The following is a 21,467-nucleotide window of genomic DNA, read 5'->3' as shown; positions in this document are numbered from 1 at the left end:
TCAAATATACCCTATGTTAAAACAGTGGTCATTCTCCGAGATAAAGCTCAAGAAAACAATAAAAATAATACTTATCTGGTGCGATTTGCTTAAAATGTTAGGTACATAAAAACCTTTATAAGGCACCCAGCTCCTCTACAAATCAAGGGAGTGTTCTTTCAGTTTTCAGAACCAGCTGAGGCCGGCTGGTTCGCCAATCATGGTGGCTCCATGACTGATTTTGTGCATTCTTTTGTTTCCCCAGTAAGCAGTGGTGCTCCCTGGGCAGGGCCAGCCCCAGTGGCACACAGCCATGAGAAATTAGCGGAGTGTGCCCGACATTATTTTCTGCCTCAACATGAATGTGCAGATCCACTTCATTCAACGCAGCACACAGTCTGGACCGGGAAGGGAAGCGTGTGAAGTGACTCATCACGCCGTCTTGTAAGGACACTTGGCTCGGAGTTGAATCTATGGAGTGTGGGTCTTCATCCAGCTGCACAACTAATATTTGCCTGAGAGAAATTACAATCCAGAGACATTATTACCCAGCAGTATACTTTATTTATATAAGCTACCCAGCAGTACACTTCATATACTGCTGGTTAGCTTAACCTTTAATCTGCTGTGCAGGCTGTAATACACAGTTACCATCACTAAATCTGTTAACAGATGAGAAAAAATGAATGTCAGTCTATATGGGTGAAGGATTAATTCAATGCAAAAACATAATATTCCATCATTAGCAAAACAGAGCCCCGAAAGCAAAAAAAATCCATATCCGTGTGTTTCATTTAAAAACATGTACCACTGGTGGAGCTCTTTTACTCAAATACACTAGCAATAGATCGGTGTAGAAAAACTCTGTTAGAGAGTCGTACAAGTATTAGCTTCCAAATATACTTAAAATAGAAATAGTATTCATTATGCAGAATTATCATCTTCAGATGAAAACTACATAACTGGAATATAATTATTGATTCTGCACAATAACTAATTTAATGTTGCTGCTGATAAAGGCTGGTAAAAGTTGGGCTAATTGTCATTACTATAGCTTAACTTATAATAATACATAAAAATATATTTCTTTAATTATATTTGGTTTAATAACCTGGATCTGCAGATTACAGTAACTAGTGACTGAAGCTGTAAAATAAATGCATTAGAGTAAAAAGTATGAAATTATCCCTGATCCTCAAAAACGTAGCATGAATAGAATATTATTGGACTTTTAAGCTGCAATAAAAATAAATACTCAAGTAAGAATATGAGTAAGTTGTCTGAAAAAAAACATAGTATCAAATTAAATCCATTCAAAATCATATTTCTACTCTATGGTTTTTGTCACCAACACCATTTAGCTTAACTGCCAGTTACGTTTCATGTTTCAATTTAGTGAACTAAAAACATGATCATCACATCACACACTGCAATCAACTCATGACACCAAAGATAAAACTCATATTTAACAGAGATTCCTTCTCCTTCTCGTTCCACTGGCAGCCTCATTTCACTCATGCTAGGTTTACTGTGACGTGAATTAATTACCGCGGATGGGGATTTTCATTATTGTAATTAATAACGACTTTGATTAATAAATTACTAGGCGTTCAGAAAACTCCAGTCACAAACAAGTTCAATTGCTAATTGTGATTCAAATTAGATTATCTGCGAATAAATTTATTGTGAATCCGTTGCAACAGTTGGCAGGACAGGAGTTTGTGCTAAAGCACCTGACAGCAGCCTCGTCACCTCCAAGTGTACGGCTGTAGTGCCGTTCTCACCAAAGACGGCAGGACAAATTAAAAATACTAATCAACAGCGCACTTTTAACATGCCGCCATTGAAGGGGAACCTCCTTTGGGGCCAATGGCTGTTTGATTTAGGCAAATGCTATGGCTGTTTAAATATCACATACAATTAGTATTCACCGTTCACATAGCCACCTAAAAAAATAGGCGAAAAAATAGGAGAGCGGGGAATTTACTTGCAATGCCTTGGTGCTTGACGTTTGCTGAATCAATGCGATACACGCAGGGGCTCTGAATGTCAGAGTTTACATTTAAAAGATTGAAGACTTAAATTTGGTCACTGGCGACTGCTCTTAGGGAAGATTCTATTTAAAAAGGTCAGCCTCAGCCCTCCTCATTCTGAATAACCTAATGTCTTGTCCCTGTGTGGCTCTGGAGTCCTGTATCAAAAGCATGCTGCAATTGACTTGAATGCCTTTGTTTGATAAAACTACCAATTTCAAGAAACCGTAGATGGTCGCTACATCAACACAAATGTCCCTTCTCCAATCCATTTTAACTAATGGAGCTCAGATTTAAGAATCAGGCAACAGCTTTTTCATTTTAAAATGTTGCACATGTCAATAAGTAACAAAGCTTTTGATCAATGACTGCTGTAATTGGCCAACACGTGTGGATGGTATTAAAAGTCAAAACACATTTTCTGCTCATTGAATCCTATAATTTAATCACACCTGAGCAAAGGAAATTAGCCTAACACTTGGCAAGGATGCTCAGTTATTCATACAAGTCGTTGCCAGGGTCCTTGCTGAGGTCTGATGGTTGGACCGCAGCTTGATAAGGAAGCCTGGCAGCCGTATGGAGGGGTCTCTGGCTGGAACCAGACGTACAACACAAGACCAGGTGGCAGGGCAGTAGGAGGCTCTTGGCAGGCGGTGGTTTTGTGAGACTGGAGGGGAGGAGAATGTTATCCTGCTGGCTGAGGGAGCCGTTTCTCACCCCGTTGTACAAGACGAGCACCATTCTGCCAGAACATGCCTGTGGCGTGTGGGACTTTCACCAAGCCTGGGGGGAGGAAGCTGCACTTCAGAATTATGAAGTTCGGCACTGTGATTTTAGAGTTTTAGCAAGACTTGGTTATTCGACTTTTCTGCATTTAGATGGCAGTGATTTTATCGATGCTTCTGAAAATAAACACCCCTGTTAATGTCCCTGGATAATAATTTGTTTATACAGGTCACAAACAACCCAGCTTTCTAAACAGGTAGGTGCTCCAGGGAAAAATCCTTGGTTCGCCAGCATGTGACAGATGTTCCTAGCAGCAACTGTTTGAAGTGCCCAGTAAGAAGTACTCAGTGTTTAGCATGAAGAGCAACAACAATGACTAAAAAGGGCAGACAATGTGGAAAAAGGAAACCACACCACATTCTTGGTGATGATAATTGACTAGGAAATGCAGTGCAAAAACACCTCAGAGTATCAAAGATGGTCCCGTTGTGAAGCTTCTCATGGACCAAGCTTAACCACACAGTACTAAAATGTAAGCTTATTTTTATATATGTTCCTGCAACATTATCACGCACAGTGATCACAAGTTTAAAGTCATGCATTGGTGTCATGTGCCAAGCGTGTCAGAGAATCGGCCCTCACGTTCGCAAGAGACAAAATACATATTTCACATTGGCTGTGGTTTGCTGGAGAGAAAGGAAATCGGTCTGGGAAATGAGGTTGGGTTATGGGCTGTATAGGTGAAGAAGGTAAGGAGGTAGAAGACATTGTGAAGCAAAGATAGTTGTGGACGAGCGTAAACGAGGAAAGAACCTAACCTGGCAAATTCGGGGGAACAGCAGTCTAATGCACAACAGCAGGAAAAGTCTCCAAAAACATTCTCTGGCCTCTGGGTAGAGCAAGCTGGAGGCAGGACATGACGATAATTCAACTGCAGAAAGCAGTGTTCTTGTTTACAGTCATCAATACGCCCACTTGCTCGCCGTGACAAGATTTGCCTGCTGTAAAGAAGGAAAATCATTCTACGGAAATTGTCCAAGGGGGCTGGCAGTAATAGTTTCAAGTAAATGTCCGTAGCAACATTTGCGGACATTTGCATTCTCACCTACAGCCCCCCTCCGGAGAAATTCAGGAAAATGCCTAAACTTCAGTGCATGTCTGAAAGCAGCTTAAATTGGCATTGCCCCTGCAGAGACACTGACTCAAGCAGAAATGCCTCTAATAATATGTGAGGGGGGGGAACACCTACATACAGTTAGGTCAATGTGTATCCAAGCACTACCTGCCAGCAACTCTCTTTCTTCACTCCTTTTCCATTCCAGACACAACCACAGAAAATATTATTTCTTTCTGTGCTAGTGGAATCTTTTTTTTTTTAATTGCCTTTCAGAGTTCAGACAGAATCTGTCCAGACCAGTGTGAAGCATTAACCCTTCCATGTGTGGCATCTCCGGAAAATCCCCAATCTGAATCACTCGCACAAATTTTGTTCCCAATCTTCCATGTGGGCAGATTCCCATGGACACAGCTAATCTCGTCACATGTTCCGTTTCTCTGGTTCAACTAATTTCATAATTTCATTCATTCTTTACTGTTTTAATAATTCATGTGTGAGAGAAGGGAAGAAGATCAGACAGATTAAATCGGCCCTAATGAAACTGTAATCTACAACAGCATCTACATTGACAAAAAGGCAATTAGATTTCTTGGAAACTAGAATTACTACACAAACTGAAATATAGAATATAAACTCATGGTGAAATATCTCTTGCCAAAGAGTTGCAATCAGTTGTGCCAACGGAGGACAATTATCAGACCCATAATGAGTTCATCAGGACAACGAAGGAGCCTTGACTGATTTTCTACTGCATCTTAAACCCTTGTATCGGCTTCTCCGCTAGCAATTTAGATTAGAGAGCCCCAACACAGACTCAAGAAATGCATTGAGCAGATAAGACGTTGCTGTTGCAGGACACACAGAGGTTACAAAACACTTGCAACAAACAAGTTCTATTTGGAGAGTGACATATTTGGATGTGTCTGTATGTGTAAGTGATATCTGATATTTTCGAAGAATCCAATAACAATTTTTTGGCCAATAGATGTTCTTGTTTTGAAAGAACAAACAATTTTGGTACGGCTCCTTTCTTTTTAATGACTAAACTGAGCAGGGCATTTTAAAGTTGAAAAATAAACTTGTTCGTGCTCACTGGTGGACAACCTTCAAAGTAATGAGAAGGGAAAGATTTTTCACAGACAACAGTAATAGGTAGAAATATACAGCAGTGAGGACATCATCAGTCTCTTTTCTTTTTTTTGTCCTAGTAAACTATCCCGACCCCGACTTATGAGTGAACAGAGGAACTGAGCCATGCCAGAGGAAGAAGCTCAGCTCTGCTACAAGTTCAATTTTGTGTTCCCAGCAAAATGTCCAAGTAACTGAATTCTGCCAGAAGGCAAACATGTGATGCTGGAGTGAAAGAGAGCAAAATAGTTTTCAGATGAATTTAGCCTTCTCTCTGAAGTCTGAGTCTTCGATATAGTACAAGTCATCATCAAAGTCTGTTCTTCACTGTCCTCATGAATCTGGAATCCAACAAAGACTTGGAGATTTAATTGCTGACTTTTTCATTCCAATTAACTTCACGCCCACACCTTTAGTTATCCGGCTAATCTGACTTTTGTTTTCTCACGTTTTTAGAGACAAAAACAATAAAGTCATCATAGTTAAAAAAAATGTGGGGCGGCACAGTGATGTAGTGGTGAGCAACCAACCTGGGACCTGTCGGTGTGACGATTGCATGTTCTACCCATGTCTGCGTGGGTTTTCTCTGGGTTTTCAGACAGAAATGCAATTGTGTGTGAGTGTGTGAAAAGGTCTGATCGTCCACACGCTGTTCACACAATATGGAGATGAACATCCTCCACCCGTAAAGCTGGAGCTCAGCCCTTTAATCCCATGTTGTTTTCTTCCCAATCCAAAGAAAACCAAGTGTAAATGTATCACCATTCAAATACATGTGGGCCACATTATGCACAGGATGCTGGTGCATAAGTGCTAATTAGGAAATGACTAAGCCGGTGATCATGTTCTGGGTAAAGACAACACCCTTTTAAAAAAATATCAGTTGAAAAACGCAGACTTTGGTAAGATCTAGAACATCAAGATTTGTTCAATCTTTTCAAAATGTGGCATGTGTTCCACTTCCACGTGTACACTTCCTTATGTACCGATTGTAAACAAAGGTGTTGCTTTGGTGCTGGGATAAACGCATGGTAATGAATCACTGATCATTAATTTGCGCTTCCCCTGAAATCATGACGGTGGTCGTTACTCATCCGCAGCTTAGAGCATGCGAATGATGTCGATGCTCCCGACATCAGCCTCAGTGAAACAAGCACCACTTCTCAGTGACAAGTTTTGAAACAGCAATCGGCAGCACAGCAGATAATAAAGCATGGACAAGGCTATCTGCTTTAATTTATATGCAGGCAGAGAGTGATCTGCCTCAGGCGTGTTAGGCCTGACTAAGCAGAGTGACTGAGACATTGACTTGTCTGCAGAGAGGCTTCCCACGGCCCACAGAAGAGAAACACATCTCCTTTGGTTCTGGTCAGCAGTGCAACATTGACATGTGGAAACTCTAAAATCAGCAACAGCTTCACATGCTCTTCTTGACTGGACGTCACATTCACATTCAGCGCAGGACAGCAAACAAGGGATTTCAAAAGATTCGGCACAATTGCGGCGATATCAAGAGCTTACATCTGGGGACATTCATTCTAAAATCGGCCATTAGAGGATGCTGGTTCAGATACCAAAGCAGCAGTATTTAATAGACTCTTAATAAACTCTATGGGCAGATATGAGAGACGGGCAGAAACGGAGAGGAAGATGGAGATGAAAGAAAGAGGAAACAGAGTCAGAGAGAAACAGGGATTCCTTTGGCTTTCTGGGGTAGAATAAATTATCCGACTGCTGCATTTGTAAAATGCAAAGAGGCCATTGTAAGTGCAGTGCCACATTATTTGATTAATTACTGCATTCTGAGGCACCCAAATAATCGCTGAAAAAAGAACAGCTCTTATGAAGAGTTTTCAAACCATAGGCATTTACCGGTGGGGTTAATTTGAGCCAAAACTGATACAACAGTTAAAAACAAACACACAGAGATCTTTACGGTATGCGATATAGGTATTGCGATATAAAGAGTCAATAAATGTGCAGTTATTCTGCATAATTAAGTGAAATAATACCGAGGAAAAAATTTAAATTTTCGGTCAAAATTGTCTGAGCTACGAATTATGTATTGCTGAGGAAAGAATGAATCAGCAGGAGCAAAGGCTTACTAATCCACAGAGGCAGAGGCGGGAGACGGGCAGGTATGAACTATGCTGCACAATAGAGACACTTTGAGATAAGCAAAGTTACAGAAAATGCAAACTAGATGAGTCACCACTCCTGCTTGCATGAATCAGAACAACACATTTCAGGTAAGGTCATTAGAGTTACAGTACAGATAACAATACAGTGCTACAACTCAGTGCTGTGCAAACTGTGTGATTGCTTCCCTCCTATCTCTTACAGGTCCATGGTTCCGCAATTTCCTCTCCTTAACCCCATCCAGCTCACTTAGTGTGAGCTATGGTCCTCATTTATTGTGCGATTGTTCAAAACCACTGCCAATCTTAAGATTGCCAGTAGTTTGGTGATACAGACAGCGTGTGATTCATGGTGCTTTCTCAATATTAGCAGGAGAACAAGCTTAGAGAGCACATTCACAACACCTACAGTGAATTTCTGGCTGTGATCGGCAATCACACAATGCCCATTCAACTGCCCTCCATTAAAATCCACAGGTGACAGGTAGACTTCAAATCAAACCCATTAATAAACTGGAATGGCACTCAGTGGAGTGCATACCTTCACCTAAACCAACAGTCTCCTTAAAGTCAATCAAGATATCCGTCCACCAAATATGCCAGATTTCTTTTTCAATCAAGATTCATGCAACGTTAAAGAAAGTGATAACGGATCCGCAACTAGATGTAATGGGCTCTTCCTTGGCCCATGTCCCATCCTTCCACCAAGTTTCGTGGAAATCTGTAGTTTTGCGTAATCCTGCAGACAAACAAAAAAACTACAATGGCACTCGCATACTTGCGCATACCTTTGCATACCTTCGCCAAGGCCCAACGGTCCCCTTATGAAACAACATTAAAATCTGCTAGGTGTGGAATTTTATTTAGATCTGCATCAGATTGTTCACACTCATAGATATCAGTACCCTAAATATGCCTTTCTTTTATCAAGATCCATGCATTTTTATCTGGAAAATTGGTGACGGTAAGAAAATGTTCTATCTCGCAATATTAAAGGATGTTAAACAATCTTTTGGACCAAGTTTGTGGAAAGCTGTAATTTTTTACATAATCCTACTGACAAACAAACTAACCTACCAATGGACAGACAAATGGACACGGGTGAAAACATATCTTCCTTCGCAGAGGTAATGAGTCATTGTAAATTCAAATGTACAGTCAAATGTAGCACTTTTGAATGGGGTGACAAACTCCATTTCAGTGTCCCTGCCCAGCACCTTCACACAATAGAACAAATAAACACACAAAGGGGTGGAAGCTTTACATTCCAAAAATGTGTATCTGGTGAGAATCAAGTCCCCAGTGAAACCATTATTTTATATCCTCCAGTTCCACGGACATAATGAGTCTCAGGGGGATGTGTTTCTTTCAAACCACAAAGGAAAGGCTAATAAAGTGGACCTTGTTCCCGTTGTCATAATTGGATCAATCACCGAACAAGTGGACACAGGAAACTTTACATAGCAACAGCTCACGTTGTTATACTTCTTAGTGCAAAGGAATTCATATTTACAGTCACTACATAGTGGGGCTGTCACTGTTATAATGCAACCCGCAATGTCCAACACCAGTTTTGCACAAGAGCGAAAAAGTGCAAGGCAGTGCACAGAATGAAGAAGAGCACAGAATTATACAAAGCAACTCGAGGCTACAACATTTACAGAAATTTACATTTACAAGCAGGCACTCATCCTCTCAGAATTGGAGTAAAATGGCAGCTTGGAATATAATTATTTACAGTGCAAACTCCAGATAACCTGACTTCAGTGACAAGTGTGGCAAACAAAATGTTTAACTATCCTTGAATGAGACAAATATATTTACCTCAACAAAAGTCAGGACAAGCACCTCTACATGAATTAGAATGAATCCTTTCTCTGATAATATTCTGAAAAGTACCCCCCTACGCTCATGCTTAAATATTGATTACTCTTTTAGTACGTTGTAATGTTTACTGATTCGAAATATTGATCAACATGGAAATGAGATGTCATTTTGCTGTCACCATGGTCACATATTGGTGCTCCATCCTTTGTACGCTCTGAATGACACTCGAGCACAAACACAGGAGGAAAAAGAAAACCAGAGATATAGGGCTGACATTAACCACAGGAAGAGTGCTGCTGCACCTTAAAAGCTGGTTAGATGAGTCGGGTATTTGTGCCGAACATAAGAGTAATGCAATTCGTGATTACAGCATAGGAGCATGCCTCACAGACGACTGCCATGGCAACAGACTGGCCCAAGGTAGCAAGGGGCTAGATTTAAAAAGAGAAAACAGATTTATCATCAACCAACGTGTCAAGCTTGGATCTGTTTAAGCAGCTGATGGTCAGAGAAATGAGGTTTAAAAAAGGCCGGTAATCATCTTGAATTTCCCAGCATGGGATCAATGAAGTACCTATCTATCTATCTAGATATCTATAGATATAGATATCTAGATATCTATATATATATATATATATATAGATATATATATAGATATCTAGATATCTATATCTATCTATATATATATATATATATCTATCCATCCATTCATGTTGAGAAAAATATTTGATTTTTATTTGCTACAGATATGTTATGAAAAGCCAGGGACATAATCAGTTACAAGACTTCCAACATCCAGTCCTTCGATCAGTTTCATGCACTGCAGCAGATGCAGTGTGGTGGTGGAAAATCAGTTGTTTAAGTGGTGTGTAATACGACCTTAGCTGGATCCAATAAAGGAAGACAAAAATAATTATGATCTAATAAATTTTCAAAGGGCACACTCTGTACTCCCTCGTCAATGCAACAACTTTCCCTTTGGCTACATCCTTTGAAATCTTAGAGTTACCAGGATGGAGGGAGATTAAAACATGCAGGGGGAAGGGGTTTTTGAATCACGAGATAATATGTTTCATAAGACTGTTAAAAGCTGTAATAATTATTATTCAGTTTATATTTGCTTTCATGTTTTTTAGAGCTGAAATTGATTTATCAGTCACATGACATTAACAGGGAACAATAAAAAAAAGAATCAAATAATCAATTAAGTCATAATTTAAACCAGTGTTTCACATTGCACGATTAGAAAACACACAAGCACAGATTATGAGATTATGCAAAATTAGAAATTCTAACAATAAAACAATGAAGAAAAGTCATTGACATGAAACAAAACAACAATTTTACAACCTTTAACATTACCGATAATGACAGATTGAAAATAGGTCTTTGATTTCCTTTTGAAAATCCATTTTCATCAAGAGGGCTTGCCATTCGAATATCGAGAGTCAGTCAGTGAGTTTTACAGTTTAGGGGCATATAGTTTAGTGGCCTCGTCTGTACTTTTATGATACACATAAGGAACATTTCAAAGAAAAACAGTGGAAGACCTCAGTGATCTGGCCGGAACTTGAAATGAAAGAAAATCTATTGGGAGGAGAGAGGCCATTCACAGCTATATGGACAAGTAGAAGAACTTTAAAGTTAATTCTAAAAGATTCAGGTAGCCAGTGTGTCGTCATCCAAGGTCTTGTGTTTTAATGACCTTGTTAAAATGAGTTAAAGTATAAAAAGTGTAGATTTTATCTTGCTTCTCTTGGTCGTATTAAAAAGAATTTCACGTTAACTCCTTTTAATAAAAAAAAAGGTTTTATTTAATTAACTTTGGGGTTATTTCTGTTTTCAAATAATCATTGAGAAAAAGGCTCAACTCTTCTTCCTGACTGTACCATTGTTGATTCAAACTTCTTCTGTAAAGATGTCGAAGTAAACATGTAATTTGCTTCCATCATCTCTCAATTGATTTCTTTTCAGTTGAAGAATTGCAGCTAATCAAATATGAAAATTTTCTGGTTTCTTTTGTCTATGACATTCAAAGGAATAACTTTGGGTTTTGAATGGCTGACCCAAATAAGCGATAGGTGAGTGTGTTAACTTGAGATGGACATTTTTGTTCACTACATTCTTACAATGCATGTGCTAAAACAAGATAGAGAAGAGCAATGACACTAATCATTAAAAAACAACATGTGAACTCAAATTATGAAATGTTAAATTAAAACATACACTTAATACACTGAAAAAGGGCATGCCACTTCTTATCTAAGTAAGGTTAAAATAAATAAATGCAGGTGAAACATTTGCCAAAAATCTCTCCCTGCAGTGTATTTTTATTTTATTTTTTTTTAAATCAAATGTAGCTCAGATGGTTACACACAAAGAGTGAGACGGCTGAGGAATACCAGGGTGGTCTTTTACTCTCATGGCAGAAGTGTGACCTTTTTTTCTGGCCATTGACTGCAGGCTATCAAATCATCTAACAGCGTTGTGTCTGTAACTGCACCATGTTCTGCAACCAGAGACAATCGCAGTGTGTAGAAATAAATAAACTTGTTGCAAAGCCTATTTGGGAGCATATCTCTACTTCTGGCAATTGCACTGTTAGATTGGATTTTGAAGAGTTTCAGGGCCATACACCTTCTGAGGATCGCTCAGTTTATTTCAGCCTCATCACATTGTGAAAAGCGGGAGAGATGATGCTAAACCATATGTAACAGATGCACTGTAGAATAAGAATAAAAAAGACATAATGGAGCCATCCATGGGAAGTCAAGCGGTATCCAGGTTTAAAGATAACCACAAATTTAAGGATTTCGTAAACAAAATAGTATTGACAGTTGTTTACAGGAACAATAAAATGGAAAAATCATGATAGATCATATTATGTGCCGACAGCAAACTAAGTAGGTATAATGAAGAAAAAATGAGCAAGTGTAAAACTCCACACCAATCTCACCAAGACTAATTTCATTTAAGAACAGTAATTCAAGACTGCAATCCATCTTATATCAATATATCCGTGCAAATGCACTGGGGACAACAACCACAATGAATGTATAATATTCAAATGTGTTTATTATTCCTACAACACTTGTGTGAGTGGGAATATTTTAAACAAACCGGAGCAGTCTGTCATAAACTGTGCTTGTACAATCCAGTGGGACGTGTTGACAATTTGGCCTTCATATAAATTAATCAAGTCTCGGTGAAGATAAACGAAACACCGCAGCCCATGAATGTAAATGAGTTAAGCACCGTAGCACTATTTTTGATGGTGCGACGCAGCTCCCAATCAAGGTAATGACAAGTGAAATTATTTTCCAGCACAATTCTGTCTGTGCAATTAGTGGTGATGAACTAAAATGTAAAGGACTAAAGGAGTCGTCGTTTTCAAGCTTTGGGCAAGATTTGGTGGATATTAATAAACATTCTGAACATGCAGGAGGCAGAAATCTTTTTATACAGAGACATTCATTTGTGTGTCCTCGTTGTGTTGCTGCACTTTAATGGAAAAACTGCTCATGCAAACAGAAAGTTCAAAATTCTTATTTTGCCCATGCAGGCAACACCAAAAAATATACAAGTGCTTGTTTTACAAAAACAACAGCATCTTCTGTTTATCTATATTTTTCTACACTCGAAAAGGGCTGAACATAAATCAAACTAGATTGACCTTTGCTTAAGATATAAAGTTTTCAGTTCAAAACAATTCAAGCCCAGGGATAATGGGCTTTACGCATTAGCCTTTAAACTAATTTTTTAACTCACAGTTGAAACATTCTCCACTGCCACAGTGGTGTCTTACCATCAGTTTGGATGCATTTTCATCTGCTCATATTGGTACCGACTGTTTGCGATTCCGCACCACTGAAATTCGCTTCCCATTCTGTTTGAACTCACAGTTAGGCAGAGCAAAAAATACATGTTATATTAGTCGGCATTAATGCTTTTATCCATGAACCAGCTCTGACCTCCCAGGGTCTTCCCCAAGACAAAACACTTGGATTTTATTTACATAGGCAGCAATAACATATCACTAATTCTCCTCAAATAATTTCGAAGTCTGTACAGCATGCAACACCCTCTGTCCTTGGACCCCCATTTCAGATAATGAACCATGTGGTACACGCATTGTGCTGTTTGCAGTGATTTAATGGAGATAAATGAGGACTCTTTGACGACTGGCAGAATACACAATACACCAATTGTCCGATTCTCATCAGCTACTTGGTGCCAAATACGAATCAATTAAAAATGTATCAACTGTCTGAAAGCTGGCTCTGGGTTTTCCCACAAATGCGCTTTATCTGTTAATCGGAACAACATATATTGGTTCTCTGCTGCGCCACGCTGCACTGCACATTAGTGTCACTTTTTATGAAAGTGTTAATATATTCACATATCAGTGGTGAGCCTGCTGTGATAATGAAATATTAACTTTGTCTATAACTCACACACACACCTCTATTTCTGAACCAAGGTCTGGAGCAAACCAGAGAGAGGGACATTAGGTAAGTAGGGACCTTGACTGTAATTATTTCACAGAATTATTATTATTTATCACTGCATGGCCAAACTGTCTTTTCATGATCATTAGATTAAGACTGTCATGTTGTAGTTAATCATCAACAGACATGATAATTCCTTTTTCTGTGATCTAACATCACTATATAAAGCTAAATTTTGAATACTACAGGGCAGCAACCGTCCCTACAGGAATGCTTTATGGATAAACAAGGATACTCATCATTTGGCTCCAGCAGCAGCAGCAGCAGGCTGTAATGACTAATGTTATCTGCTGATGTCAAACGTGAGCGGTGACATAAGGCAATCTCGGGCAGAGATTAGGCCCATCCGAGACAACCTGACCGGATTGCAGACGAGAGGAGCCTCTTTCGGCTGAGGGCAAAATGACAAAGGCTGAATTCGCGTTGGACAGCTTCAGTGAGGCGGTCAAATATTTGATAGCCTGCAATAGAGTTACTGCTGTCATACTGTAGTTTATGAGACTTAAAATGTCTTGTTCATGTGAACAACCAAGCAGCTTGTCAGTGTTCAGCAATTATTGTTTAAATTATGTCAATTTATTGTTTTACGTCCCCAAATACTTTGTGATTGGGGAGAATGCTCCACCAAACTTCTTATTCCAAACCAGCAAGCCTGAAACGTTGAGATCACAAGATAATTATTGAGTGATTATGACAAAACAAAGCATAAAAATAATAACCTTCGTGCCCTTTACTTTCTCCTGCACTCTTTTTTCAAGTTAATTGTGCTTCAGGCTGCAGTGACAGAAGTCCCAGGATTAATTTGCCTGTCTTCAGCGTAGCATTTGTGTCTTGGTACGTGGGGTACTGTATAGTGTGGGTTATTTTTTAGTTGTGTGTGTGAATGATTAGCCTGCTAGTAGTGTTTCACCCATACTTAGAATACAAATATGAGTCCATATTAGTAAAACACTCTTCCACAAAGCTTGGGATTTAGGGATTTAATAAAGAAGGTACATTGATCCTTGAGTTCCTCCTGAAGACAGTACTTTTCTGAAGTACAGTACACAGCCTGGAAGGAGGCACTAGAGACTAAAATGAGTTAATGCCATAGGTTACACAAAAAACTTGTAAAAAGATTGTCTGCAGCCGTTCTCTACGAGAAGAATAATGATACTAATACTTGGCTTTTAAAGAGTATCCCCCCCTGTCCAGAGGTGGGTATAAGTCTATACAGTATCTGCATATACACACACACTGCTACACCCCTGCCTGTGTGGCTTTCAGGAGGTGCATTGCTGAACTCCAAAGTAACTGTCGCACATATAATAACAACTTTTTTTTCCCCCACTAACAACCTGTCATTTTTCATGGCATCATATATTTATTTTTAGATCTGGTTTGACGCATGGAAAAGAATCTACTGTATGGCAGGGATCATACTTCTTAACCAGCTACATACAATTGTTTAGCACAAATGCACAGATAAAAATAACGTAGAGGGCCCTTTTACTGTAGCACAGAGCAGGATTTTTTTTTGTCTTATTTCATAATGCGGATACTTATCATTTCAAATACAACAAAAACAGCCTGCTTTGGAAACAAATTATGGAGATCGCTGTATTGAGTCAATCTAAAACTGTGGAAGCTCTTGAGGGAACATCGCACTCTGCTGTCCCAGAGCACTCTGGGCTCTCCCTCACCTGATGGTGAAGCTGGTGTGACGCTAACACGAACAGGGTGTCTCCCTCATCTGTGATGTATTCTTCCGGACGATCACTGTTTTTATAATCAAGCAGGCCTGATTTATCCTTGTCGACCTTGTGTTGCCTATGAATCTTCCTGACTCTGCTCTGTGTGCCGGTAAACATATATCATTTTATTGTAGTTTGCCTTTTTATTCATGAAATATTGTGTATTTAATACTATTTTGAGGTAGCCTCATTTTTTGTCTGTGGATATATGTTAACTAGCATATTTTGTACCATATTACAAAGACAAATTCCCAGATGGTAATTAAAAAAAAAATAAGAATTCTGAAACGAAATCTCAGCATGAATATTAGCCTATCAAAGTAAACGTTTACCATTAGCAGCTGGTGGTGATGGTCACTTGCCAAGACCTTAAGCCATTGTTGTGTTTACAAGATAAGACTTTAGAATCATAGACTGTATTAAAAAATGGACGTTATCACGGGGTCCAGAAAGTGAAGCAAATGCGGAAGAGCCTTAAACCTGTATTTTCAAGAATGACCAGCAGAGGGCGACTCCACTGGCTGCAAAAAGAGATCAGTTTCTATAGGTCTGTGAGAAAATGACACTTCTTCCAAATATTGGAGAAAAAAAATCTGTTTAAACCCCATTAAACCTTTTTAAGATAATATTGAAGTTGCATCTATGTTGTCATGGATTGTTGTTTTCTTTTTTACAAATATGTACTGCACCTACTGTATTTGTATTACAAATTTATCTTACATGTATTCCAATTTCTACCATCTCCCTCTGCTCCTGGGTTTACACAGAGTCTGCTACATTCTACTCAGAACTCATCCCCTTTTAAGAAACTCACTGTAACATTATTCAGAGGAGCATCTTGTTTTCTTCTTCCCGTATTGGTCCCAATGTTGCTTCCTTTCACCATGTTGACATATCAATTGCTACTGCTGAGAAGCACAATGTGGATATATGCACCTATTCTTTTTTTCTTTCTTTCTAAACCTGATTAGCTTAATGGTGCAGATTTTAAGACTATACTTGATTCTGTGTATAAGATTGATTTAGCAAAAAGTCAGACCATATTCTAAAGAAACTAAAATTGTGTACATGCTCAAGTGCAAATATGCGAATCTAAAATGATAATTTACATCTCTAACAAGTCAATATGTCCTAGATGAGTCCGATCTACAGGCTGAATGACTGATGGTGAACTTACAGGCTGCCTGACAGTTTATCATTATACCCATTATTAACAGAATCTGCATCGCCATCTGCTGAACTGTGATATTTTACTCTGCCATCTCAGCTGATGTGCTGTAAACAAATGGACCTGCTTGACAAACAATTAAATTATGAATGTTTTAAATTAACAAGCATGTTTTACTGCACTGCAATATGTACTCCATTTGTGCACATCGGCCAACATATACAACACCGCTGACATACAGTATAGGTGACAAGCCAACAAAATTACAACCTCAGAAATATATCGTCCAGCATCAGTGGCTTTAGAGGTGAAATGAGTCTCCAAATGTTGAGGACCTCGGCCAAAAAAAACTTTAAATCTCCAATGTGCAGATTCACAAGTCACTTTGTGTCAGTCAATCTCGTCTTAACTGTAGCCACGTCTCATCCACTTGGCACCTGCCGTCATCTGGACGACGAGATGAAAGACAACTCTCATCTTAAAGACTGAGCTTCGGCAAAATGTGATGATGAATACTGATTTTACACACTGTGTAAGAAATGGACAGAAGTCTAGCCGAGGGGGAACTGTGACCTGTCAAGACTTAAGAACTGAGCACTATATCTGAACTATCAGATTATGATAATCAACCTCTTGTTCACTCGCTGTAGTCTATCATTGACTGACACTGAGGTGACATTTACATTCAGTGTTAGTCGCAGGCCATCATGTCTATCAGAGCCAAAGTATATACATAATACATATATAAGGTCATTTTGTTGACAGGCACACCGTGATTTAAGATCAAATATCACCTTACAAAATATACATTTGACTGTACAAATAAGATGAATCCAACCAACCAAGTCAAATCAAAATATACTCTGCACCATTACAAACACAGGTAATTTCTGTATAATTTCCGGATCAACATCTACCTGTACTTTTTGAAATGGCACAGACTATATCCAGGTGGATGATCACTAATATAGTGACAAAATGTCAAAATCCAATCTGGTTAATCTTAATACTATCTTTAAATAGAGATAAATGGAGGTTTGGGGATTACCAGTGTATTGGGGTGGAAAGAAGTAGAAGATTTGAACTGTGGTTCACTTGAGACACTTCATGAAAGAGACTGTGTACACTGTGTTTCACAGGAGGATGTTTTTTAAAACATGAGAACCGGTCATCTGGTCCTCTGAAGACCAGGATATTCTAAAAAGATAAACATTGCCATTGCTCCTGCTGCTGATGTAGGAACTGACAGCATGCTAGAAGGCCAACTTCTTTGATGGCCTTCATGTTTAGACAAACTCGAGAGGCTTCTTTCAGCTGGTGGTACAAAATGTTGTCAAAATTGGGGGGGGGGGGGGGGACTCTGTTGTTTTCATGACACTGGTAATAAACATATGCCCCATTAAATCATTGCAATGGATTCGAATGTTAAATGGCACCAGAAATACAAATTGCCATTCTCCCCTTGCCCACCCAACCATTACAATGCAAAACATTCTGAATGCTTTGTTTCCCAACTGCATCACAACCCAGACTTAATGGAATTCTTCCTTCATTTATTCAAGGTCAAAGCTCATCACTCCCACAGTGCTTTGCATTGTAAATCTCCCTCAACACATCTGTGAGGAAATTCGAATAATTGAACATTTCCTTTAGTAGTTGTTTAAATATCTGTTTACTGGCATTCAATACTGATTCTGTGTTTGAAAAGAAATAAAGTCACCATATACAACCTGGTGTATTAGATGTGTGTCTTGATGTTGTGTTTTCTGCTGAGGATTTCTAATAAACTGTAGCAGAGATATTTTTCCCCTCTGAAGCAGGTTATGAACTCAGTTCTTCTATTAGTGAGCGAGACAGTGTTTGCAGTTAGTAGTATGAGATTAATATCAGATAGAGCACCAACCACTAAGCTAGATGGGTATGGCCCATTCTTGCCCTCGTCCAAGAACAGTTCTGCCCACTGGGAGCAAAACACAGTGTGTTGTGGTTCTGCTTTAACTACTCAATCCAAACAACCCAACATGACACAAGACTGTTCAGATCTGCCGAAAGTAATTTTTGGCCAGTTGAAAGTTCAGTTTTTTCCAAACAAAAGCAAAACAATATACAGCATCAACAAATTCATTGATTTTTTTTTTCTACTAGCTCGTTTGACACAATCAAACACTATGATGGCATTTTGTTTCCCTTGAATGATTTGTTTCTCACAAGTGGTGTTTCAAAACAAACATGTAAATGGAGACATTCGCAATTGTATAATATTGCTGATGCAATTTCAAAGAAATGAGATTGAAAAGCGACATTAAATTTGTGTTTTATCTCCTCAGAGAGGAGCTTTGATTCTCAATTCTGAAGCCTGTAGAGTCAGTCACTTAAAACTGGCCATCTGCAGGGGTTTCTTTCAGGGTTGATTAAGGATACAACGTAGATAAGAAATCGGATTTTTGAGTGTGGATAGACGCAATTAAGAGGTAATTAAGTTAGGTGTTACACCACCAAACCTGCACTCAAAGAGATATAGGACCCCGTGACATTAATCAAATATAATAAAAGGCTGCATTTTTTGGTTTAAAAAAGTGAGGTGAGGAGAGCTTTACCTGCTGCTTTTTAAATCTGTGCGTCACCCTTATAAAATAGGCTAATAGTAATGGAAGGGATCGAAGTAAAACTTCCTGCTTTGGATAAAAGTAAATGTGGGAAACAGGGAGGATTAACAGGAAAAAACATTTGCAGCACAGTGGACAGAGAAATAATAGCAAAGCAGTAATGTAATCATTGGCCATTTGTCATTGTGCTGATTTAAGAACCACTTTAACTTTTTGAAGAAAGGCTCAAGAATCAGATTTTCATTCTTATAGTATCTGATTCTCTTAAGTGCAAAAAATACACAAACTGACTCTAACACCAACCTTTCAGGCCTACATATCCTCCCTGTATAACATTTTAAGAAAGATACAGCCACACAAGTTTACCTTTTAATACAGCAGTGTGTTGTGATCTTTAAAAGGGTATAATGTCTGATGTCATGTGGATCCACGTTTCTGCTCATTTTTCTCACTGCTTCTAATAACATCAACAACTGAGGGGATGAGTTCATGATACTGCGTCTATGAACGAGGATTTACTGTCGACACATCTATAAAGCATTTACAGTTAAGTTTAGTGGACTTCAGCCATACTGTATAGTTAGTGGAGAGTTATGCTTGGTTGGATAGAGAGTATGATTACTCAGTGATTACCATACCTCCCTCTCTGAATATTTTATAAAATTTCCTCAAATGTTTTCGGCTTGGTTTAGACAGTTGCCCAACAAGCATGATGAATATTTGAACTATTAGCATAAATCAATGGAGGTGACTGATGACAGGAGACGTCAATGTGACCCCATCGACATTACAAAGCAATAATCAGTGAGGAGCTTCTAAATTTGGACTATGCTACAGGAGCATCTGACAAAGGCTTGTGTGCATGTGATTAAACCATCCATTAGACCCCAGTGTTAGACCTTATAGGCAAGTATTTCTCACACACACACACACACACACACACACACACACACACACACACACACACACACACACACACACACACACACACACACACACACACACACACACACACACACACACACACACACACACACACACACACACACACACACACACACACACACACACACACACACACACACACACACACACTTCCTTCTTCCCCGCAGCCAAGCTGTCCAAGACCCTAGCCAGTTGGTAAAGTCAAAAAAGGAAAATCTTCGCAGCATTTTCTCTCCGGACCTTACCCTTGTCACAAGTCGTATGCACTACTTGCTCCGAGCACAGCACAAGCATTGACTACAGAAAACAACAACTCTTACGGCAGCTTTGGTAACTTCTGTCAAAACTATGACAACACTTTAGAAATAACCACAGTATTAACAAATGTATCAAATGCATTAAAGCCAGGCATCTTTTTCAAATATACTGTTCACGCACCTTTGAATCTCAGCTTAAGAACATTTCAACATAAATTAAAGAGACAGACAGACAGCAAAGAGAACAGCGGACATACCATGCAGAATTACAGAATGATAAGAATGAATACTTACTGTGGTGAAATTCACTGGGTAGCAGTCCTCTCCTCGAAAGGTGCACTGCAGTAGCATCTCACCGATGTCATGACCTGTGCGGTTGTAGAAATCAGTCATGTTGAACAGTTTGGGCTTGAAGTTCTGGAAGTTCGCTTTATCCTTGAGGGCAGCGAGAACCTCGGGCTCAGCCAAATGCGGGTTGGCTATTTGGTAGTTATTGTTGAGGAGGGCCAGGAGCTCTCCAACATGATAGAGGTCATTTCTGGTGATTTTGGAGAAGCGGAACTCGTTGAGGTTACAGAAGGTAACGGCTGGGAAGGTGAGGTTCGTCGCCGCCACCTCGTCCAGCTTGGTGACATGAGGATACTCCAGGTAGTAAGACACTCGGTCCATGCAGACGAGCATCAACAAGCCTAGTGAGCCCAAGAATGAGAGAGTCCAAAGGAACCGGCGGAATGTCATGTGGCCATAGGCGAATATGTGACTCATGCCATGTAGAGTGGATATGTTAGCAAAAGCTTGCAGGTTCGAGGGCCTGGTGCTCTCAATGCTTTCCTCTGAGCTTCCTTTCATGGCTGTAGAGTGATGTTCCAAACTGTCTCCCCAAGAACTTCAGGTTAGTGACTTTGCTTAGCAACAGCAGTAGCAGAGTCCAGCTGGCAGTGTTGGTTTGGCACACTTCCTTTAAGAGGTGGTAATGGTCTCAATAAACAGCTTCCTTGAAACCGTTGTCAGTCTTTGTAACTGTTTTTTTTTCATCACAAAATTCACCTTCCAGTGGTTGTCAGCCGCTCCTGTAGCCCCAGGTCCCCCCCCCCCCCCCCCCTTTTCTTTTTTTTTTAATCTCCAAAGCCGTCTCTCGCACTCTCTGCTCAGCTGTCCTTTGTAGCAGCACCAAACACAATGACAGCTCCAGAAACACCCACTTCGACCAAAACGCAATGCCTCCTGATTCCTGAGTGGTGTGAAAAGGGACAAGAATACAAGGGACAAGAAGAGAGAAGAACAGAGAAAACAGCAGACGTA

General features: G+C 39.4%; 1 protein-coding gene across 1 annotated transcript in view; it reads right to left on the bottom strand.

Annotated features, from left to right (window-relative positions):
* Positions 1 to 21,260, bottom strand: part of asic1c (acid-sensing (proton-gated) ion channel 1c) — a 75,947-nt gene extending 54,687 nt beyond the window's left edge. Inside the window, exon 1 of the mRNA XM_035633254.2 lies at positions 20,460 to 21,260. Within this exon, the coding sequence (XP_035489147.1) occupies positions 20,460 to 21,014 (555 nt within the window). The 5' untranslated portion in view covers positions 21,015 to 21,260. The remainder of the gene's footprint in view (positions 1 to 20,459) is intronic.
* Between the last annotated feature and the right edge of the window lie 207 nt (positions 21,261 to 21,467).

This window comes from Scophthalmus maximus, chromosome 5 (assembly GCF_022379125.1).
Source record: "Scophthalmus maximus strain ysfricsl-2021 chromosome 5, ASM2237912v1, whole genome shotgun sequence".
Classification (NCBI taxonomy): domain Eukaryota; kingdom Metazoa; phylum Chordata; class Actinopteri; order Pleuronectiformes; family Scophthalmidae; genus Scophthalmus; species Scophthalmus maximus.
Note: the sequence above shows the minus strand (reverse complement) of the source record. Positions and strands in the feature narration are given on the sequence as shown.